The following is a 24,372-nucleotide window of genomic DNA, read 5'->3' as shown; positions in this document are numbered from 1 at the left end:
GATGCCAAGATCCAGGTTTGGGGCAAGTGCTTTTTGGTGAGAGAACCCCAGCAGAGATGTAAATCACAAGACATGCGGCAAAGTAAAGCATGGAATATAGGCTGTTAGACCTTGTGAGTTCAAAACTTCCAAACCTGTTCCCATAGCATAGAAAAAGACTTACATTTGGTAAGTTAAGAATGGTTTACTTACAAAAGTTCCAAATGTCAGATTCATGAGCATTCCCATACAGCATTCAGAAAAAGTTGCACATGCAGTAAAAGTTGTCAAAGTTCCTAAGTTATTGGTATGGGAACTCAAGAGTGGCTTGTAAGAGCCATGAGGTCTGAGCTGGTTGCTGCACATTGAGCTTCTCAGGTAGACTGAAGGGGGGGAAATCTTGATTACCTAGGGCCTCCCAAGGTGGCAGGACAGGTCTAAACCCCTTCCAGCATTATTTGGGCTTAAGCATGTTGGTTATATGAAGCTGATTATCCTACAAAAAGAATATTCATGTATCCTACCTCCCAAAAAAGGTGGTGACCAAAAGCAGCAGGAAGTGGGAATTCAGGCACTGATACTAGGCCAATACAAAATTAGCTTATTTGAAAATATATTGCCAAACAAAAAATGCCTATAACTGAAGAAGGTTTGCACAGTGTAGTAAAGAGAAACAAGAAAGTGTGCGGCTAGAGGACAGAGAGTGAAGAAAGAGCTGTGAGTAGAGGGGGACCCTTTTCCCTTTTGTGGCATACGCACTATTCTGGCTACCTTGCCCAGAGTGCTTCACTCTTAAGAAAAGGCTCTTTCTCAGGGAGCAGGAAGAGAGCCCTGCAGAGTCCTTTAATAAGCAGAGGCCTAACTATCCTCTTGACTGATAAGCATACTTCTTCACAGAAATCTCTAGAACAGATTCAGTTGTATAACAGTGCATTTTCTTTTGATTCTCTTCTATTCAATTCAATTTAAAAAAAATTCACCTAGATCAGGATAGTGGCAATTTTTGTTTTGTTTTTTAAGTGAAACGGTGTATCATAAGATAAATAAACACGTTCTGGTATTTATCTGAAACTAATTTTTCAAACATGTGACTTAGGTTGGGATTGTTGGAAGAACTGGGGCTGGCAAATCGTCGATGACCCTCTGCCTCTTCAGGATCCTAGAAGCTGTGGAGGGGGAAATCAAAATCGATGGGTTAAGAATCTCAGAGCTTGGCCTTCATGATTTACGATCCAAGCTGACTATAATTCCTCAGGTAAGCTGACCTATGCCCTGAGTGATACACTAAATATAACTTAATATGGCAAACAAGTTGGGCTTGTTATGTTTTTGTAAAGTGAGACGGTTGCAAGGTAGGTCAGGCTGTGTATCTAGGGCTAGCAGTTACACGATTTGCTTTAGAATAGTTGCTTTTGTGCCCCGGGACAGGAATAAACAGGGAACCCAAGAGGAAGGATTTGAATGAGCTGTAAAAATGGAACATTATAGCAATTCCTGCTAAGGTCTATTTTCAACTCAAGCAAGCTTTCTCTTGCTCTCTAAGTTTCATAGGCATACACATCCCTCAGAAAATGAAGAGATTTCATATTTTCACAGCTGTAGCCTAGTACTTTTAGTTTTATTTTCTTAGTCTGATATTTCATGTTCTGAAAGTTTATGGCGGGCAGCACAGCTATATCTTTCTGTATACTCCATCCCTGGTAAGCAGGTGGTTTTTTGTATCACTGGCCCAGGCTTAGCACCAGTGGTGCTATATTCTCATCATGTATTATGAGGGATTGGGTGTATCCTTGCTTCCCCACACTCCTTTAAATGGTTGGGGAGAACTTAAAAGAAAGTTGTAACTCCGTGACAGAATTTTATCCCATCACAATGGCGCTGGTCATTACATTCATCAGAATAACACCATGGAGGCCATAAAGCGGCTTCTCACAGCACACTAGTGTAGGGGTGGGGGATTGGATCCCCACCCACCCCATGGGCCATCAATCACCTGATGTGACAGTGACATCAGGGGACCCATTTGTCCTTTGCACATGCACTTTGATTTCAAACTAAGCAGGCAAAGACACAGTGCCATGCAAGCACTGACTTCAGCTGTTGGTCACTGCTTGCAAAGCCATGTGCCTTGGTAAACATGGTCAATCAGTTAATCAGCAGTGCCTGCAAGCCACTTTTGGGCAGGAAGCAAGTCTTTACCTGCCCCACACCCAACATCATATATGGCATCAGGTGTAGAGCAGGGGCATGGCTTGGCTGAAATAGCCTTGTAGGCCAAATGGGGAGGTCTTGCAGGCCTAATTAGGCCCATAGGCTTCCAACCACTGCACTAGTGCAAGCGACCACAAGTAATTCACTTCTTAAGATGGAAGCATATGCTATAAGGAGCATGGCTGTCACTGAAAATTATAGCTTCATGCTGAATTCCATCCTCCCCTTCTTAATATGTAATACAACTTATTTTGTGTCCTGGTGTCATTTTACTATGGCCACATTTGCACATCATGCTAAACCATGGTTTACAATGAAAGAGCCAAATGTGCTGCAGTGAGCCCCTGGCTTTCACACTTCTCTCTGCCCACTGTGCAACTGGGAAGAGGAGTCTAGAAGCTTCCACTTCTGCTTAACTCTGGTTTATTGTTTTGTCCAAATGGACAAACCAGTTAACCTTAACAATGGTTTGTTTGTTTTTTAAATTGATTTGACATGCTTTAAACAAACTACAGTTGTACCTTGGATCTCGAACGCCTTGCAACTCAAACTCCTGAACGCCACAAATCCAGAAGGCCATGGGGTTTAAGTCTTGCTTATATGACCACCTTGTGTCCATTCAACTGTAAAGCACTCACTGGGAGTCAAACCTGGTGCTGGGTATATCATCACTTCCTAGTGTAATGCAGACCACAGAAATGATTTCTTGTTTTAACCACATTAGTGAGTTAGTATCTATTCAAGCGGGTGGCAGGTGGCGCTGTGGGTAAAACCTCAGCGCCTAGGACTTGCCGATCGCATGGTTGGCGGTTTGAATCCCCGCGGCGGGGTGAGCTCCCGTCGTTCGGTCCCAGCTCCTGCCTACCTAGCAGTTCGAAAGCACACTTAAGTGCAAGTAGATAAATAGGTACCGCTTTATAGCGGGAAGGTAAACGGCGTTTCCGTGTGCTGCTCTGGTGCCGGTTCGCCGGAGCAGCTTCGTCACGCTGGCCACGTGACCCGGAAGTGTCTGCGGACAGCACTGGCTCCCGGCCTCTAGAGTGAGATGAGCGCACAACCCTAGAGTCTGTCAAGACTGACCCATATGGGCAGGGGTACCTTTACCTTTACCTTTACCTATTCAAGCAATACTTCATTTATTTCTGTGTTCCTCAATAGCTCAATGTTGTTGTTTTTATCTGTATGCTGATGGAATTGTATTAATTTTGTTAAGGACCCTGTTCTCTTTTCTGGAACACTCCGACTGAATTTGGATCCATTTGATAGATATTCCGAGGAGGAAATATGGAAAGCTCTTGAACTGTCCAATTTGAAGAGGTTTGTCAGCAGCCAGCCAGCTATGCTGGATTACGAATGCTCTGAAGGAGGAGAAAACCTTAGGTAACTGAAATCGGTTCAAGAAATTGATGCACTAGAAACCTACAGCAAAATGGTTTGCTATCTTTCTACCTCTTTCTAGTGGCCTTTCATTTCATTATGAAGACCTTCCTTTAGGAAGGTTTTTTGTTAAATCTTTAAAGCTTGTTAGAAGTTGTTTTAAGTGTTTGGCTGGTTGCTCTTTCTTTATGTTATTTTAATCTCTGCTGCTTTTATGCTTTTGCAGTTTTTGTTAGTATTTGATTGTTTTAATTTATTGTTGCTAACCTCTTTGAGGAATAAAGAAATGAAATAAAAGTTTAATCTTCTTTTTCCAGTGTTGGCCAAAGGCAGCTTGTTTGCTTAGCAAGAGCTCTTCTCCGCAAAACCAAAATCCTGGTTCTGGATGAAGCTACCGCAGCAATCGACCTCGAGACAGATGATCTCATTCAGATGACAATAAGAACACAGTTTGAAGACTGTACTGTGCTGACAATAGCACATAGGCTGAATACAATTATGGATTACACCAGGTAACTATGAAGGACAAGAGCATAGCTCGGACCTTATGGCACCCTAAAAATAATCTGTATGACTATTCCTGACTTGCATTTTCCCATTTTAAACCAAGGAAACAGGTGAACCTAATATAGAGCCTGCAATTAATCCCACTATCAGATCAATTAAAAAAGGCTTAAAAGCCTTTCAGCCTTTTTTGGGAACATATCTTTAAAGACCAGTTGGCTCTTTTATACTGGATCAGTTAATTCATATCCACTGCCAGCCTTACAGATGATTTGTGGCATCTTGTAGGAACATGAAACCCAGTATGTATTGGTACCCACTTCTTTTCCTAGGTTGTCCCAAGCCCTAGGTCATTGATGTAGCCTGCTGTTGTTAGACATTGGTCATGCTACCTGGCACTGGCAATTGGGAGCCCAACAGCATCTGGAGGGCCAGAGGTTCCCTGCCCTGCCAGGTGGTCACTGGCTAGTACTTCACTTCCTGGTCTATTCCAAGACCCTCCCTAAGGAGGGACTTGGTTTCTTGTGATGCTCCAGGCAACGTCCATAGAAATGTCATGAAGAACGGTGTTCACATCCTTAGAATAGCTCTGGTGGCTGGAAAGAGTTCTAACACAGTTTCACATGGCAGGCTGGAGTGCTTACTCATCAGTAATGTTGCTACTGCACTTTGTAGAGATGTGCAGCTTGCACCTGCAAAGAGCAGTATGAACATTCTGGGAGGAAGAGCAGGAAGAGGTCGCTTGTTTTTTTCCCTCCCCCCCCCCCCCAGAAAGAACCTTGAATGAGGCAAAGGTGGGATTGCTCATTTAGCCACTTACCCTATGGTAACAGATCAAATTAACTCATTATCAAATGGGTTTCAATGGTAACAAAGAGGGACGAAATAGGTACAAGAAGGAAGGGTGGCATAGGAAGAGCCAACAGACTCAGAAAAGTGGGGGTGCCCATATAGGAAACCCACTCTAAACGATAGCAAGTGTGTTTTTCTCTGCAGCCAAGCCATTAATCAGCTAATTTCTCTAGGCACAGAAAAGTCTTCTGAGGACACTACGGAGGAAACTAAAATTCTGTGGCTGCGGCACTGCAATTCATATGAAAGTTAACCTCTAACACATCTAATGGGCAGAGTGCTTTGCATCTTTTCTGCTCACCCTCGTAACAGTGCCATGACACAATTAGGGGTATTTCAGTTTCCCAGGTGAGGAGCTAAAGCCAGGTGTGACTTGGCAAGTCTTATGGCAGTGACGGGACATGAACTTAGGTTTCTCACATTCAAATTCAGTACTTGTCCCCTGTCCGCTGGCACATTTTTGCTCTTTCTCTAGGATTGTTTTTTTTTTAAGTGTGTGGAATAAAATATTGAGGACCTAAAAAAGCTGCTGGATTCTGCAGTTAATAGACCTTGTGACAACAGACATTCCTGCCCCCTCCCCCTGCTGGTTAGGATTGGCAATTCTTGTTTAGAAACACATTTTACTTTCCCTCTTGTTTTGCAGAGTCCTTGTTCTAGAAAAAGGAGCAATTGCCGAATTTGACACACCTTCGCGTCTTATAGCATCCAAAGGAATTTTCTATGGCATGGCAAAGGATGCTGGATTGGCATAACAGGACAGCTGCTATATCTCACCAAAGGACTAGTTACTGGGGTTCTTTTTTAAAAAACCCACAAGCAATACCTGAATGTACTGTACTTTTCAAAACAGCATTTTTATTTTTATTTTTGCGATACGGAATCAAAATGTTTCATATGCCTATGAGAACCAGAAAATTTAATTTTTATATTTTTAAAAATATTTTCTACATACAGAAGTATTTTTTTTACCTGACATCTTACCGAAAATGGATGTGAGTGTGTGTATGCATAGCACTTAACTGTATTCTTTTTATCTTATATAGTCAATTACAGCTAGCGATACAAAAGCACTGGCATTATCCGTCCATTCATTTTCTGTTAAGTAAAATGAATCCATGAAATGCGGAGTTGTGGTGCTGTTTCCAGGATTAAGTTGATTTTTTTAAAAAAACAAAACCTGAAGCCCACTTTTCAACAATGTACCCCCAGCAGCAGTGTTTTAAAAATCAGGCAAAATGTGTGGGACTCCCCACCCCAGAATAAATACGGTGTTGTCAGAGCTGCTCCCCGATCCCAGCTCACAGAGGATCACGCTGACAGGTGTACATGAGGAAATATATATATATTTAAAGTCCACATCTCCCATTCAGCCTGGGGCACTGCACACACAGAATGGGACTTGCGCAGCTTTAGCTGGGTGGTTCCTCTCTTCAAACAGTTGAGGCCCAGTGTGTGGAGCCCTTATTTAAAAGCTAAAATCTTGATACCACTTCTGAAGCAGGACTGGTTACTGGTTGGCTGGGCCAAAAGTTGTACTTCCAGACACAGGACTACCAGAAATTACTGGACTTATTCTGAGGGCTGCTCCTCATAAAGTACAGTAGTGCATGTAGTAGTAAGATCAAAAAGTTACCAGGGCATGTAGAACAAGAGCAAAGTTCCTTTTAAAAAATCTCTAAGGAATGGGTAGGCAACCTAAGCCCCAGGGGCTGGATCCGGCCCAATCACCTTCTAAATCCGGCCCATGGACGGTACGGGAATCAGCATGTTTTTAAATGAGTAGAATGTGTGCTTTTATTGAAAATGCATCTCTGGGTTATTTGTGGGGCATAGGAATTCTTTCATTATTTTTTTTTTTTCAGAATATAGTCTGGCTCCCCACAAGGTCTGAGGGACAGTAGACCTGCTGAAAAAGTTTGCTGACACCTGCTAAGGCAAAATATTCATTCAGAATTTTAACTTTCAGCCAGGACAACGAATTTCTCATTACATAGAAAGCTTACAACGAGCACCCTTTTGAGAGAGAGAAATATTTAAAAACAAACCAAAATCTCCCATTTTAAAAGCAACAAACTTTTATTAATTGTAAAAAGGGCACAACATATATGAAATAAGAAACTCAAACATAAATCATTTGGTTAATTCTTCATTATAACCATGTTTTTTTCCAGTGTAGTAATGAAGTTCTGAATCCTTTATTTCCACTGATATCATAAAGTACCACACAGTTGTTATTAGGTTAATAATTTGGTTAGTAACACTAATAAAATCCTCTGTTATAAATTGCATAAGTTATACAATATAAAAATAATCCTCTGAGTGCATAGAAAGATGCCAGCAACTGTGCAGTATAATCAACAGACTTGTAATATGTTAATTAATACTATGTCTAATCAATAGAGCATGTCAATTTGTTTGCCCACATACTAGATACCTGTGGATGCCTGTGGATATCTGCTTCTCAATGAAAAGCCCAAAGGCATTCCAGCCACGATCCCGCAGTCTGGGGCACACCCACTGACTTCATACTGGATTGTGGCCTTCCTCTTCTAAGAACCTTATTCCCAAGTCTTCTAGCACAAAAGCACATTTCCCTTCAAGCACTTCCAGAGAAGCTGACTGTGTGTGTTGATTTTAGGCACACACTTAAAATCAAAAGGGGATGGGGAGAATTGCCACCTTAAATATGTTGTGCAAATCCTGACCTGGCACCTGTCAGAAAATTTGGATACACTGGAACACGGTCAGTGGCGATATTTTCATTTATATCAATGCATTTATTTTATGGCAAGACTGAATAAACCCTAACAAGGAGTCACAGCAATATAATATGCTGCCAATGGCTTTGTCTCCAGCACTTGGGTCAGGGGACGCCAACCTTTTGGACCAGTGGGCACATTTGGAATTTTTAGAAAGCGGCATGGGTACTAGTCTCAACATGATCCCCGCGGGAATGTGGCATAACACCAAGTGGCTGTTGCATCAAAAAGGGCATAACAAGTTTGGACCACAAAATGTTGCAGAGATGCCCCCTGCTCCATCTCCCCCACCAGTGGCTCCTATATCAGCCACCTCACTCACAGAATGAGCCACTCCTCTGTTCAGAATTGAAGAGAGGCGGGGTGTCCAATCTTGGAACTGGGTGAAATGTGGGCATGCTTAAGGGGGCGATGTTTAAATATAGGACAGGCTGACTCGGTGCAAATAGGGAACTGAGCAGGAAGAGCAAACAGTCTTTCATGCATTGTGGATTTTTGAGGGAATATTTACTGAGAACTTTTGGGGACCCATAGGAGGTGTTGGCGGGTACAGTGGGGCCCACTAGTGCCCCATTGGCAGCCTCTGACTTCGGCTGTACCACAAAAACAATGTGTTGCCACAGTGCTCCATTGAAAGTAAGCATTTTCTAAACCCTGTGCTAATGTTTTAAGGCCTACAGGAGTTCAAAATTCACATTCCAGGTGGCATTGGCCATGTCAGTGCATTAAGCCTTGGATCAGGCAGAGGGATATCTTAGCTCTCTACAATTAGGCAATGAAATGACTCATGACAACCAAAAGCTTGCTTGCACTGTAAAGTTTCAGTGAGTCTTACGCTGGAATTGTTACCTTGAGGCGGCACTGTGCGAGCATGTTAGACCCATGCTAACTATCCTGGATTGTCACAAAAGACTTTGTTTCCTCTGTGGAGCCGTGACCAGGGATAATGAGCCTAAAGAGCGGAGTCTGGGTTTCTTGGCTCCTGCAAGGAGCCGATGACTCAATTTGGCCACTGTTTAAAGGGATAAAGAAATTCAGAGGGCTGTCCTCAGCATAAGGTAGCTTAAATTTGTGAGCTATTAAACAGTTAAGTGTTTTAGTCAAATAACTGCTTTACCTGTCGGTTATAAATGCACTGAAATATTATGGTATCTACCCAGGCATTTAGTGACAGTAATAGTTTTGCCTGGAATAATTCAGGCAAACCATGTATTGTTTAGGCCTGGGTCTCTTGGAAAACTCATACCACCACCTTCCCCCAGGCCCCACCTTTCTCTGGACCCTTGCTTGCTATAATGTCTCCTTGAACCGTGCTTCTGCATTCATTGCACCACCCACTTTTGCCCCTGGCTCCTCCCACCATTGGTATGTGGCTCCCACAGAAGGGATTATGGCCCTCAGGCTGAAAAAAGCTGCTTTCCATTTGTGCAACCACTGTGTACAGCCCATTAATCACAGTGAAGCTTTTAAGCCCTAGCTTAACTAGGACATGTGACCAGTGTGGGCCACTGAAGCTGAATGCCATTAAATTCCTTTGTCAAAAGATCTGAGTTAAGGAGATGAAAAATATAGCGTTTGAATAGTAAGCTACGGATGAGTTATCTTGGGAACTACGGGACTGAGGAAGGGGCTTAATATGCTGCTAGATGCTCCGCTCACAGAGTTTGCCCCTGGCAAATAATGCAAAGCAATAACGACCCCCTTAGTGGCATCAATCTTTGCATCCCGTTGCGATAAATGGGTCTCTTGGAAAAGCAAAATAAGATCCAGGTTTCTGGAATTTGCAAGTGCACAGAACAGCACTTCTTTCCAGCCTAGCCCAGTTTAAAGCGTCTAAAAAGAGCATGAAGGTCCATCACACCACCGGTCATCTGAAGGTAGCACATCTACTCAAAGTTACACAAAGTAGGTGTGGCTTAGCCCTCCTCAACCCTAGTCTATTTCCTACCTAACATCTGAAGCTGTCGTCTTTCCTAGCTTCACCTCCATGACTTTCCATGTGTCTTTACTAACCTTCATCTTCCGTTGTTTCCTGTGATCCCCCCTCAAAATACCCCGTTTTCTGTCCTTTGATTCTTCTGTCTCATTCTCCTCCTGCTTCCCTCTCTTTTCCAGGAGATTTTTCCTTTCTTTTCCCTTTTTTCCCTCCAGTCGCTGCCATCTATTCACCTGGTTACTGCCAATTTCCCTTTCCAGCCACAGCTTCCTGGCCTCAGCCACTTGTTCATTCTCCCTGACCACAGCCACTTGCTCTCCTTGGCCACAGCTGCTTGCTCTCCCAACCCTGCTGTTTATTTTTTGTGGTCCCCAGCTGCCAATGTCTGCCTTCCCCAGCCGCTGCAGTCTGTCTCTCCTCCATGCCAAAGTTCACCTCATCAGGTCACTTTGGTTTGTGCCATTTCTTCAGTCCTGTCCACCTAAACATCCTCCTCCATTGGTTCTCATCCTTTTCTACAGTGTTTTCTGAAGGGACCTGCTCTGTCAGATCCTTTTGTAGTCCATCGCTTTTCCTCAACCCCCCCAAAAGGTTTTGCATCTTTCACATGGAGAAGGTAACATTGGTTCCTTACCTGAAGGGCACTTCTCTGAGATGAAGTTCCATCACAGCCTTCTCTCCCTATCTATATGCTTCTGAGTGGCTACCTAATCCATGGAAGGGTTTCTCTGTGTTTGCTTCAATTATCTTGCTTTCATTCTTCCAATATGTTCCTCCAATATTTTCTGTTAAGACCATTTATATGAACTCTCTTGTTATTTTCTTGAAGAAGCAGTTTGTAGCGGCTTGTCCTGTGCATTTTTCTTCTCTGAGCTTGAGGAGGACTATGGCACACCTACTACTTGCAATTCTGAGTGCATTTCTGGCGTTTGTGGCGCTACAATCCATCTGATGGACCTTCCTTCCAGAGAAATGACCTTTCCCTCTAGAGCACATCTGGTGGAGGGCAGTGGGGAAAGTCCCATTGAGCAAGTGGAAGTTGCTGAACACCACCCATTCCAAGTGCATTACTGTGGGCACAAATTTCCCTTCAAAGCTGCTCGTAATTCTGTAATATCGGTCAGGGCCGTTGCTTAGAAAGCCATGGCTCAAAGCTAGGGTTACAGAGCACATGAGTGTTTGCCCCAATCTGAAGCTTAGGAGCTTGACATGGGGGCACTGAAATTATCAGCTGGATATTTTTCTGTTAATTAATTCATCTAGCTGGGTAGTCCAACTAACTTGAAGCACATACTCAATTGTGCTGCGGTTAGAGTAACTGAGATCCCTTCACTAGTACACATAATCCTAAAACTAGGTATATTATATTTTATTCAAAAATGTTATGTTCCATGCTTTTCCAGACTCTTTAAGTCTAGGACTTGACAGCAGACTATTTATACAGAAACTAGCAAGAAGATGAAAAGCTGGACATGCCTATATGAGATGCAAGCAAGTCTGTCAGAAATGCATAGAAATGCCAAGATTTCCTTACTTATTTATCTTGGTATTAAAAATAATTTTTGCTATTTAAAATGCTACAATATTACTTTCCTTTAAATAGTTAATAGTTTCAAGATCAGAGGATAATTAGGATAAGAGGCTAAGGGGGGTTGTGCTCGTTTCATGTGTGGCATCAGGCTCTGGAGTGAAGTTGCATTCTTAATAATCCTTCTGGAAGCCTCTCACTCCAATAATAATAATAATAATAATAATAATAATAATAATAATAATAATAATAATAATATCCCCAGCCATCAACAGATACTACCAACCATTCTGTATTGTTTACTGGCAAGCAATAATAAGTTAGACACACACCCTAACGGTTTCAGTCAACATATTTACAGCTTGGGTTAACACGGTAAATATGTTCAAATATTTGACCTGAGCACCATCTTGAAGAAATCACAGCTGATTTAGCCACTTGGTGACGGTTTTAATTCAGCTAAATAAAGTGTCAGAAGCCTTCCTCCCCAAAGGAATGGGCATCTGGACCTGACTGGTCCAGTCTCCCAGGCCACAATGTACCACTGGGAGATGGAATGGGGAGGAGAGTCGTTCCCTGCTTGTCAGTTCCAAACTGTACAGACTTCTCCCCTTGTGGAAGCTTACAGGTGGTTTGTCCCATTAGTAGCAGTGAGGCTAGGGGGACCATCTTAGGCTACTGTTCTGCCTCTAACAACCCTGACATTCCTTGTGACATGCGTAAGTGGTGAGATATATCCCACTTACGTTTTGCAACATGCCATTCTCCAAAGGATGCTGTATTAGCATTGTTTGAAACACTTCGCCAGAGTGACTAACCTGTGACCCTCCAGATACTCTTGGACTCCAAATCCCATCAGTCCAAGCTAGGTAAGTCAACAGGCAGGGGTGATGGGAACTGAAGTCAAACAACAACTGCAGAGCCACATAACAGCCGCTCCTGCACTAGGCCAGTGTAACTACTGTTTGAGAGCCCAGGTTTCCCCTTCTTCCTCTTACCCCTTCTCCTGCAAAAGTAGCTTATTCTCAAGCTAACACATTTGAACACTGGTTATACTAGGAGTCTCTGCATGCTAAGTATCCAATTACAAGTGTTAAATGTGTTCCGGGTTCTCTCCTTCAACGTAAGTGCTCCTGCTCTTTTTAATAAGTAGCAATTATTAGAGCAATTTAATTTAAGTCTTTCCCTGAGAGCTTCTAACTCTGCAGTGTTCAGAGATGTAATGATTTCCTAGCAAGAAACACTGCTGCATGAAGAGAGAGGCAATAATCTGTTGCTGCTTAGTATCCTATCCAAAAACATTACTTCACTGCCAGTTTACTCAAAAATTAACTGCAGACACTCTAAGTGGACATTCTAATCCTACAGACACTTAAGTAGGAACAAGCCCAAATGTTTTCGGCAGAACTTGCTTCCAAGTAAGTGTGCTTTATAGGTTAACGCTGTCTTCCAAGGTAAAGTAGAATCTGAGGTTATAGCCCTTGCAAAATCCTAGATTTAACTGTTAAATACTAGTGACAGGTTTTTCATTTGAATAGCTAGTAAGTCAACTTTGATGCTTTCTTATTGTAACAAGGCCTTTCAGTTAACGTTGGTGCAGCATTTCTAAACAGAAAGTCGTTATCACTCATCGTCAAAACCAGCTCCAGTTCTTGGAAATCCTGAAGCCTTGATACATCTTTGTCCTGAAAGAAATAAACACAATAAATTAAAAAATGATGTGTATACTAATAAGAGGCATGCTAGTCCAAATGATGCAACGATTTCGGCTCACCTTTGTGTTGCGCTACATCTTGCATATTTAATTTTGATGTTCCAACTGACTGCAGGAAAGAGAAACTGGACAACAGGATCCACGCCATTGCCTGGGCTGAGAGACCAGTTGCCCTTTTGGTTCCTCTCCTCCCTGAACTGTTTTCATTCAAGCTGATCATTATTAAGAACTTCGTTAACTTTAAGAAATGGTGTTTTGAGTTTGTATGCTCTGCCCTTCCCATCCCCATTTCCTTTTGTGCTGTGTCTTTTAGACTGTAAGCCTACCAACAGAGACTGTTTTCCTTTTAATTTGTACACAGCACTTAGTAGATTTTAAGGGATGAACTCAACATAGCGCTAAGAAGTTGTTTCATCAGGCAAACAGAAATACTTGTGCTGACAGAGAAATCTGCCCTCTCCTCTGCTGGCATGCTGTTTCAGGTGTTCTCCCAACATCCCCTGCCTATTTGTGGGGTTATGGGGAGTGCAGATGGGGGGAAAGCCTTGTTGTGCTAGCAGAAGTACTTGTAGGGGTTCTGGTGGTAGGACTCGTTAGCCGTGTTTTATAAATGATTACTGTTGATGATAGATCCAGAGCAATTTAGTTGCAGTTGTCCCATTGAAACCAGTGTGAAAAATCAATCATAGTTGATATTGAAATCAATGAGAGTTAACTTCAACAAACAGTTTGGATCCAACCCAATGTTTTATTCTTGGACCTATGACTTAATTCTCCATGTGTTCTTGCCAGCCTATGCTCTGTGAGGGTCTTTACATGGAGATTGCTAAGAGATTAAGAAATTTCTTATGCTATAGCTTGAGTCTTCTAGAAATACAGCAAACCAAAGGGTTACCACTTTTAATGCTGCAAAAATGGATTTTCAGACAATCAGTGCAAACTTATGCATGCTTTCTCAGAAATAAGTATTATGGTACACATTGAAACTTACTTACAGGCAGGTGTGCATAGGATTACAGCCTTAGTTTGCCAGAGAGACATAAGCTCAAACAGAGTACAACAGGGAGTTAATGCTTGTGGGCAGCTATTGTTCAAGTGAAGCCTTTACTTTCTATCCAAATCTATTTGCCTTAAATAGGAGAAAGTGTGCCTTCTCCAACTATGTTGCTATCTGCATGTGTGAAGGAGAATGAGTGCATAATTTATGCTATATCCTTGCCACAGAGTGTGAATATTATTATTATTCTATGCACACCACTCACTTTATTTTAATTGAACCGTTCAAAAAGTTTTCAAAACAGATAAACGAAAAGTTCCCTTTAGAAACCTGGAATGAATTTTGCTTTTTTTTAAAAAAAGTCCAAGCTAAAATGCCTATTCTGACAATGTTGCTTGCTGGCAAAGTACTTTGAACCAGCTAAGGGTTATCAATACGAATGCAGTTCCCCTCCTGTTGGGACTCCATATACGTCGTCCTATCAGGAAATCAGCGAGAATGCCAATCAGATGTTCCAGAGGAGGCAGCGGGGGCTAGAGTTGATTGATTTGACCAGGGCTACATCTGTATAACTGGATTGGGAGCCAGAGCCTTTAAGAGGATTTGTGCTCCAATTCAGTTCAGCTTGGCTAGAGCAACTGAGAGCACAGGTATTTGAAACATCTACATCAACAAAATTAAGTCCACCATGCCAGGCTACAAAAATAAAGCAGACAGTACCACATTGTAAAATGGGGGGAAAGGCAGTGCTTCCTATTTGATCACCTAGCACTAAAGTGGATCACAGCCAGATTAAACTGACCAGCGGGCCGGATTAGGCCCCCAAAACGGACTTTGGACTTGCCTGGGTTATGGTGACTAGTGAATAGCGCGGGAATATCTTGATCTTGTATTATTTGCACAGGAAAAGTCCACTCATTCTATCATGATGAGGAGGGCAGGCAGAGATTCCAATTCTAAGAGGGCTTTTTCTTTTTAAGCATCTCTTTTCAGAAGGCGTTCTTTATTTAAAACATAAGGTTTAAAACTACAGATATGAAACGTTCACAAGGGATTGGGTCTTATGAAGACTGCTGTGGGCAACATGTGTACTCAAGGATAGTCCCACTGACGTCAAGAAATGTTGGTGTAAGAACTGTAGTATCCATAAATGCAGGTTGGGGGAAGATGATACCGTTATAATTACCCTGAACATAGTATGAAAGCTTGAATAATCATAAATTATAATAAATATCTGAAGGAATGGGTCTTGGTTATTAGCTGCCAATATTTTTGAGAAAATGAAAGCCAGCCTGGGTTATTACTCCAGCAGGATAATTGGCTTTAGTAAAAGGAACCAAATGGATAAAATATCTCAATTCCAGCAGGGCTTTTGATAATGTTCCATATGCTACTCTTACAAGTAAATTGGAGAAGGGTGAATTGGAACATGCTGCCATGAGGCAGGTGTACTTTTGGCTGGGAAGCTACACACAAGATGTTCCAGCATGCTGTGGATTTCAGCCAGAGTAGCTATTAGTGGATTGCGATTGTTTGAATTGGGGAGCTAAATGACATTCCACAGGGATCTGCCCTGGACCAGCACTAGTGAGCATTTTTATTAACAGCTTGGAAAAAGCAATGATGAGTGCGCTAAGATTTTACAATCTGAACTGCAAACACAACAGAGGGGAAATCAGCGCACTTAACTCAAAGTAAATGTGGGGTGGAGCACCCGAGACAAAAAACCTAGGAAAAGAGTGAGCGAGCTGGGCATTCGGACTGCAACAGGAGATACTACAGCAGATACTACAGCTGGTAGGCAAGAAGACTGGCCATGCGTGTGGCTACAGCAGCTCACCGTTAGCTAGCACGGAGGTGATGTGCCCAGCAGTTGTGCAAATAAGTTATTGTATGGAAGACAGGAAAAACCTAAACTATTCTGACCTGCAAATTCTGAAGTTAGCATCTTGTACTGGCCTCAGGGAGAATCCAGGGAGACAACTCAATTCCTTGAATTGTCAAGATTCTAACATGCATGGCACACCAAGCATCACATGGCCATCTGTCAGGGATGCTGTAGCTGCATCCAGCACATTGAGGCTGGACCAAAAACGTCCAAGTTTCCTTCCAACTCTAAACTCTAGGACGCTTTGAATCCATGTGGTTTACAGATTGTGTGTGTTGCCCAGTCCTAACCTATGGGTTATACTAAACTGCAACTGCAAAAGGAATCAGAAGCTGGTATAACCAATGTCAGAGACACAGAAGCAGTCATGCTGAATAACTTTGGGTCCAATTTCAGCTCTCAGGTATGCAGCTGAAAGCCATTGGCCCACATCTAGATGTAGCTATGTGCAAAACCTACTTAAATAAGAGCCTCAGAAAGAAAAGTCACACATAGTGGCCTCAGAAGTTGTATCAGGACAGCATTTCCATTACATTACTTGGGGATGGAAAACCCTTATCTTCACCTGCCCTGAGCAGGGGCAAATGAGAATATATAGATTGTGTGCATTTGGATGTGTATGTTTCTCCAACCCTTTGAATATCTATACCTACATCTGAGAACAGGAACTTCCAGTATCAAACTACACAGATGGTAAATCCTCTTGCACATAACATGCAACATGCAGTGCAGGTTTGCACATGGCTTGCTGCCGTTCTGCACACACAAAACTCCCTCCTGCACGGACTGAAATTTTAAAAAGACCTGGAGTGGGAACATAGTTGTCTTACTCATTAGCAATGAAACGCAACCAAAAATTCAACATAGCACAGAGAGAGAGAGAGAGAGAGAGAGAGAGAGAGAGAGATTCCACTGAATCTTTGCGCCCAGTGCTTTTGACTTTTAGTCATTTTTATTGGAGTATCCAATTTCCATCATTGCACCGATTTTCTAAATCGATATTTAGAATTTAACAAAGTCTTATTGACACAGAAATATGCTCCAGCACCAAAATTTGACATTAGCATTAGCACCAAAATGCCAGTGTCAAATATGAACTCCAAAATCTAAACTGATCACTGCGGGAGAAATAAGACCCATCAATTAATCTATTGCCTACACACTTAAGTGACCTATTCTTGTCCAGGCAGAGTTACACTGCTGAAATGCTACTACCGTACTTCTGATTTAAAAGTCTCAGGAAATAATACAGGTATCTTAAGCACCCCACCACACAATCTCTTAAATGCATAAAACAGGCCTGAGGAACCCAGGCTAAATGCAGTATGTGAGGCGAAAACCCTGGTCAAGCAAAAAGTCTCCAGCCTTTGCTGCTTTCCTCAGGGTTCAAACCCTGGGAAGTTATGAAACACGAATCAGATATAGCCACTGGACTGCATTCAGCTTCATGCGTCATTCTACAGGTCTGGCATCAGCAAAAGAAAAAGAATAAAAGAAGAAACAGAGGAACGAGGACAGAAGGAGGATCTTACCTTTCTCAATACTGTATTTGGAAGTTTCCTTATTTTCTCCACGTGTTCCGGGTTAACCCCCAGCTCACAGCAGCTTACTCTGAGCAATTCATTGTAAGTCAGTTCTTGCCGATCCAGTTCAATTTCAATGAAATCGTTCTCTTTTAGAGTACGGTTCTGAACTCGGACCTTAAGCACCAGTTCTAATTTTAAAAGAAACACACAACCACAATTGTTAGGAGCATTAATAATAAGCACTTGGCAAATATTATTGGGTAGTAATTAAATTTCAAAAGGTTGCCTTGTTTCCCTTTTGGCAATCCCTTTTTCTAACTTGTGAACCGCCCTGCAACTTGCGGGTTATAGGGCGGTATACAAATTTAATAAATAAATAACAATAACAACTTCAACGTGATGCTTGCCATGGAGTAGCAATGAGGCAATGAGGACTAGAGATGGAGAGCTTCAGCCCTCCAGACCTCCATCTGAGCCTCAGAATGCTCCTCAGCCCTGCTTGCCACCTTCCTCAAGTGTATTTGCCTGGCTGCACGGTCTCCTTCAACTGTCTGCGTAGAGCAAGGTGTGTGTGAGTAGATACCAACCTACTATACAAAGGTAGCATTTACATTCATTGATCTGCCCACTTTTCCCCAGGCCCTGCCACCACTGGAATGTGGTCCAGAATATAATGTAACCATTAAGCTGAAAAAGCTTCCCCAGTCCATGTTAGACCAAACCTGACATCACATGAAACCCTCAAGTTGGGGAGATTGGGCAGGGAGGGGGGGGGGGGGACAGGCAATTGACAAGGTCCTTGAATATGCAGGTGCAGCCATAAAACACATTTCCGCTGTCATCAAACACGGCCCATGGTGTAACTGCAAATCTGCATCTTTTCACAGTTCAGCTTTGGGTGGTTGCTCTCATGGGGCCTGCTTGAGTATCAGGACCTCCATCAGAAAATGTGGGCCAAGTCTACTATTGCTTGATGCTTGCAGAGCTGCCTAGCAGCAGCAGGGGGGGAAAGCATGGATATAACCGTCCTCATGGCCATGCTATCTCTGCCTATAGCAGAAAGAACCAGCCTTAAGTATTTTTGCACTGTAAGTTGCCTCAATAAGGTTTTGAAGGCCCAAAACAATGAAATAAATAATACTACTTTGGTAATATGCCTAGATACGCATTCAATTTAAGCAACAGCAATTAAGGCAAATAAGCATTATTGTTTGTGGGGAAAGAGGAATCTATGGTACCCCTAATGGTACACTATCATTTAGAGCTCAGGAATAACAACTTCAATAAATCAATTTTTCTATATCTGCGATAGGCCAAACAAAAACAGTGAATTGATTTGGCAGGGGGATATAGAATCCATTTAGTTTCGTAACATAAGGAGTAATTTCTACTACTAAAATATACGGTGGTACCTCTGGGTGCGAACGGGATCCATTCTGGAGCCCCGTTCGCATCCAGAAGCGAATGCAACCCGTGTGCGCGGATCACAATTTGCTGCTTCTGCGCATGCGCGAGTGGTGAAACCTGGAAGTAACGCGCTCCGTTACTTCTGGGTCGCCGCAGCGCGCAACCCGAAAATACTTATCCCGAAGCTACTTCAACCCGAGGTATGACTGTACTGCCACTTATATAATCATTAGGCAATGGGTACGAGTTCTGTAAACCCACAGTAGTGACCATCCTCTGATTGGTGAGAGAGGGAATAATTTAGCACTATTCAATGCTCATATGAATGTGCCTGGGGGTCGGTGATCATGATTGGGCTCACCCAAGCACATTTGATAACATGTCTGGAAATAATTGCCATATGTAGGCTCTTCCCATGTGATTCGAGGACTCTGCCTGTTTGACAGATATATAAATTGTGCAGACACGGCCTAAACGCAGTTTTATCTCCCCATAGATTTTCCAGACATTACATTTAATGCACATAGTGGTTAGTTAGGGCTGCCTTCCCTCTTCTGTACAGCTTCAGACAAATGTCTGATTAGTGCTTATGCGACTGTTTCCTGGGCAGCTAGAAAACGCCCCCAGAAACTTTGGGGGATTTCATTTGGGGATCACTGTCTTGACCACTGGGTTGTATGAAGTGACAGAAAATTCAGGAAGGGACTTCTGACCAAGGAAGATTATAAACCAAACCAAACTCTGCGCTAATTGATTTGTTATCCTGTTCAATTTCTGTTCAATCTACACACAGTTTTTATTCTAATTGTTTTCACCAAAAGGCAGCACTAAGCTATCTTGAAAGCTTAACAGCTGAGGTTACCTTGCATGTTACTGAGGGGGAATGTTCCGGTGAAGAAAAAGGGCTGAAATGTTGGGACAGGTCCAGCACAGGAACCATTTGGTGGCTGTGTTTCAGGCTGTTTAGCTGCAACAGGGGAAGAGAGCGTCCTGTTTGGAGGAAGAGGCATCTGGTGACCGTGACCATTCTGGACTGCAGGCTCTGGGGATTCCGCTGCCATTGCCCTTGTCATGTCCCCATTGGACCCCAGAGGGGAAAGCTTTTCATGTTGCAACATGGTAGTGCCAGGTGCCTGAACTTGAGGTAAAGAAATGGGGCAGTCTTCATTGTGCTGTTCTAAGGAAGGGGAAAGTCTTCCATTCAAAGAGGAAGCAGAGGTGCTGGTAGTGCTGCTACTCATGGAGTTATACACATAAGGGAAAGGTGGGTTAGCCAAGTAATTGGGGATAATGGGCAAGGCGGAATCTTTCTTCTCATCCGGAAGCTCCTCAGCATCTTCCACTGCAAAATAAAGAATAGCTCTAAATAAAGGCAATTTCCAACTAAACATACAGAGGTTTGGTGAGTAACCCAGCAGGGGAGAAAGAGACAGAACTAGCACTGCTAAGCTAGCTGTACATGTTAAAATTACATTGTGCACATAAAAATAAATTAAGCATTTCTAACGCTATAATAAAATGCAATCATTTGATACTTCTATTATGCAGTTAGATATTAAATTAAATGTCACAAAAATTATCCCTGCACATCTCCACCTGGGATTAACGAGGGGCTACGTTTTTAACCAAGTCAAAGTTCAGCAATCAATTTTTGATGGTTACAGTCTTCCTTTTTCCAAATCAGTATCTGTACACATCAATGCTGATTCTAGCGAAAGAATTAAAGGAGAGTTGGGGGAGAAAGTTACAAGGGCAGGAAGATCATACTGTTTCATCTTCATTGAATCACTATGGATTCCCTTTGGCACCAAAATATTAGTATCAACCGATCATTTTACCTCCCAGCATCTTCCTAATTTCCCTCTTTGATGTTAACTGGGCTGGTGTTTCTTCTTTAACAGTCAGAGCGTCCTTATCAGCGCCAGCATGTAGCAAGTACGATACCACTTGAGCATGGTTCCGTTTGCAGGCCCAATGCAAGCAAGTCCTGCACAAGGCAAATGTAACAGCTTAGTTTGGGGGGGGTGTGCAAACACACTACATTAAATAAAAATAAAAACTGATGTACTATATCCGTTGAAAAATAATGGCAGCCTACCTTAAGCTGAGCAGTTTTGCTATTCTTACAGATTTTTTATATTTCTTATACATTCCTATAGTGACACCTACTGGCAGAATCCTTCCCTATTGCAAATCACAGTGCTTCAAAGTTCATTACAGTACTTCTAGTTTCACAGCTTTCACATGCAGTTCTCTAGCAGCAAGGCCAAAGAGATGAGCCCACACTCTAAACTTCCAATATCTGGGGCACACTTAAAAAACAACAACAACTGAATTAAGATTTGAGGCACATTTCCCCTTCCTGGAAAAACAAACAAACCAAAACCCATTTTTAGAAAGGATTTCATTGATTTAATGCAATTACCTAATTTACTTAAGTTGACAAGGTATAAATACAAAACATTTATTTCCTCCCCATCCAAACAACATCTCAGTGTAACAGCAAACTATTGATAAAGGCAGTCTTGCAAATCCACAGTTAGGCAATACCTCCGTAAACAGAATTCTTGTGTTCAAGCCTAGTGTATTTGGGATGATTTGGATAAAAAGGCACAGAACTTTTTCCTTTTGTATGTCTGCAAACCTTGGAGTTTCCCATAGTCTGCTGTTGTGTGCAGATGGCACCAGGGTGACTACAAAAGGATCCACACACACTAATTGACTATGCAGATATGAGGAATGGTGATAATTAAAGCTCCAGTGGGGCAGAGGAGACCTCCTCCTGCAACTCTGTATGGTTTATTACCCTGCCCCTTTCCAGTGAGGGCAAGTAATTCTTCTGCACCTTTGAAGCAACTGAAGCTGGACCATCCAATCAAGACTCAGGGTTTATCTACAGGTCCTGCTGCAGGGCAAGGGGAAAAATGAACCCATGTCTAGAAAACCGCTTGGACCCATGCTTTCTAGGTACAGCACAAGCAGAAGTGTGGGCAAGCCTATAGTGATGTTGACCTTTTCAAGCATGGCCCCCCTACTACCCTGCAAAACTGCTATTTCTTTGTTTAGTGCATTTGTCTACCTTCTTTCTTCCAAGATGCTCAAGACAGCACACATCAGGTTATCCTATTTTTATCTTCAGAGCAACCCAATAAAGTAGGTTATGCTGAGTGTAAGACCATCCACTGAGCTGCCTAAGTGAGCAAGGATTTGAGTCCAAGTCTATAAGCTAAATTCAACGCTTTTTCCAGTTCAACAAATAGTGCCCAGTTATGCAGTGCCAAAAAAGTACGCAGGCATAATTGAAAAGGACATAGATTTGCATATGATAACATATATGCATTGATGCAGGTTTAGAATAATTACTATAATTTAAAATAGATACAATGCATCTCAGTCTAGATGAGACAACTACAATCAAGTGACCCATTTGTCTGATGTCCAGTTGTTGATGGAGTAACGTCAAAGCTCTTGCCCTCCTTTATTCAGGTTCATCTTTAAACCAGACTTGACAGCCCTTCAAACAGAGGGGGAAACCTTCAAATAGAATCCTGTCCTCTCTAAAGCAGGGCACTTGGTCACCCTAGTTCATTACTACTTATTTTATCTCAGTGTGCTCTCAAGATTCTTTTTAAAATATTACTTCTGCTGGAAAAGGTCACAGATCATTGAAATAAAAACCATTTCCATTATAAAGCTATTCTCTTTCAGAACCATATGGTTGATTTTGAGACTACTGCAGTATTAGACTTTGTTAAATGGTCAGCGAAGCCATATACCTAACCAATGTTAAACTTTCTGTATTTTCTAACATATTTAGTATACAATACTGATTTTGCGATTGTCAATAGTTTACTGTACAGTACTGTACTATAATTCTCTGGTATATTAATTAATATTTATAACTACATTAATATTGTTAGATTTTTTTCTCTCCAGTGGGCAGTTATCTATCATTGTATCATTCTGACAAAGTTTTGCTATATTCTTCTACTCTGAACAAATCTCAAAACAATTTTGTGCCACATGCAAATCTCACTAATTCACTCCTTCCCTTTCCAAGACACCTTCATGTCACACCAAAATCACAATATATTTCCATAAGACCAACCGACAAGAGTACAGAAGAAAAGAAAGCACAGTGGCCATACATTCAATTTATATTACAAAAAAATGATAACTTTTACTTTATGAGAACTTTTAGAAATATAAGAATATAATTGCTAAAATGTGAGATTCACCTCACAAAAGCCAACAAAAGAGAAAGGCACTTGTGATCTAACAAGCAGACAAACAGATCTCTTCAGTGTGATGTAGACACTGCTAACAAGATTAAAATAAACTTTTGAACACTATAAAACGTAACAGCAAATGCATTGTCTGAGCCTCCTTTTAGGAATTTTAGAATGGATGAATAGCAAGAAGAAAAGACTTTTAAAATATCACTCCAAACTCGGTAACCAAGTCTACCACACACCGCTCTCTGAAAATGCCAATACGTATGGTATAGCCAAAAAGCTCCCTATGCAATTCACTTGCTAAATGCTCACCAGCCGTTAATTTCGTTTTGAGAGTTCACACTGACGCCACATTCCACCAATCGCTGAACTTCTTCAACATCCCCCAAAGCAGCGGCTTCTCTCAGTCGCTCCTGAAGCTCTTTTTCCTCTGCTGCAGAGCTCATGTTACAAAATTATCTTTGCAGTAAAACTTTGGGATTGTCGAATGGAGCCGCCTACTGCGAACGACGGATCATTTTATAAAACTAGTCCATCAGAGGCAGGAAGAATCCGATCCGTCCTGAAAGAAAAGTCTCACGCCTTAGTCCTTTTTCATCTTAAACTCATATGCCGCTGTTTCCTACCTATGGCTCATAAATCAAACAGTTTCACATTTCTGAAGGCCATTTTTCCCTAATTGCATAGTCTAGAGCGGATACGGCTTCCTCCTTCTCGCAGGGGGACTCTATTAAGTGAGACAACAGTGACCTAGATATTTAGTTCCTACCAACAGTCCGGCACGCGAACATTCACGCGCTCCTGCAATCTTGCAGAACACTTTCATCCCCCCCCCCCCCCATTTGCTCATACGGGTTGCTATTTAAAATATAAGCAGTCTTTCTCGCCATCACCACTTTATACCACAACCTATCCCAACTCCAGATCTCTCTGCATTTTTTTGCTTGTGCTTCCACTGAAAAGGATCGTCAGTTTCCCTCCCTTCCCCGGCGGCAGATTCCTAGCGCGATGTACGCTGCGAACAAATCTGTTAACACTACTGATCCAAACGTATTAAAACCGTGAGCCAGTTCCTTGCAAAACAGGAAGCTCGGCTTAAAAAAGGTATGAGGCGTCGAGAGATGATGCTGGAGCCCAGAAAAAAAATTGTAGCAGTTCTAAACGGATGCAGAGCAGGCTACAGCGGTAAATCTAAAACAGCTAAATATAATGTAGAGCAGCCCTTTTGAAATATTGGACTTGGTAAATTTATGTCTCCCTAGTAATCTGCCAGTGCTGTCCCCAGTTTTATTACAATGTGCACATTTTGTAATATAATTAAAGTTTCTTAGAGTCCATGTTGCAGATTGCTTCTTAAAATCAAACAGGAGAGTGCTTGCTGCCTGAATTATGATGGCCAGACACACAGGGCAGCAGTTTCTCAGTTGGGGCGTTATAGTCATGGAATGCTCTCCTA

General features: G+C 42.1%; 2 protein-coding genes across 2 annotated transcripts in view; one reads left to right on the top strand and one right to left on the bottom strand.

The window, feature by feature from the left end:
• Positions 1-6,047, top strand: part of ABCC3 (ATP binding cassette subfamily C member 3) — a 67,364-nt gene extending 61,317 nt beyond the window's left edge. The window contains exons 28-31 of the mRNA XM_028716533.2: positions 1,076-1,234; positions 3,404-3,570; positions 3,885-4,079; positions 5,570-6,047. Coding sequence (XP_028572366.2) covers positions 1,076-1,234; positions 3,404-3,570; positions 3,885-4,079; positions 5,570-5,678 — 630 coding nt within the window. The 3' untranslated portion in view covers positions 5,679-6,047. The remainder of the gene's footprint in view (positions 1-1,075; positions 1,235-3,403; positions 3,571-3,884; positions 4,080-5,569) is intronic.
• Positions 6,048-6,978: 931 nt separating this feature from the next.
• ANKRD40 (ankyrin repeat domain 40) lies at positions 6,979-24,001 on the bottom strand. The gene is made up of 5 exons (XM_028716489.2): positions 23,229-24,001; positions 20,520-20,668; positions 19,544-20,023; positions 17,281-17,462; positions 6,979-12,834 (listed from the first exon to the last, which is right to left on the bottom strand). The coding sequence occupies exons 1-5, from the start codon at positions 23,360-23,362 to the stop codon at positions 12,688-12,690; spliced, it is 1,092 nt and encodes a 363-aa protein (XP_028572322.1). The 5' UTR covers positions 23,363-24,001; the 3' UTR covers positions 6,979-12,687.
• Between the last annotated feature and the right edge of the window lie 371 nt (positions 24,002-24,372).

The sequence above is a fragment of the Podarcis muralis genome, chromosome 2, assembly GCF_964188315.1.
Source record: "Podarcis muralis chromosome 2, rPodMur119.hap1.1, whole genome shotgun sequence".
NCBI classification, from domain to species: domain Eukaryota; kingdom Metazoa; phylum Chordata; class Lepidosauria; order Squamata; family Lacertidae; genus Podarcis; species Podarcis muralis.
This window is presented reverse-complemented; position numbering and strand designations above follow the sequence as displayed.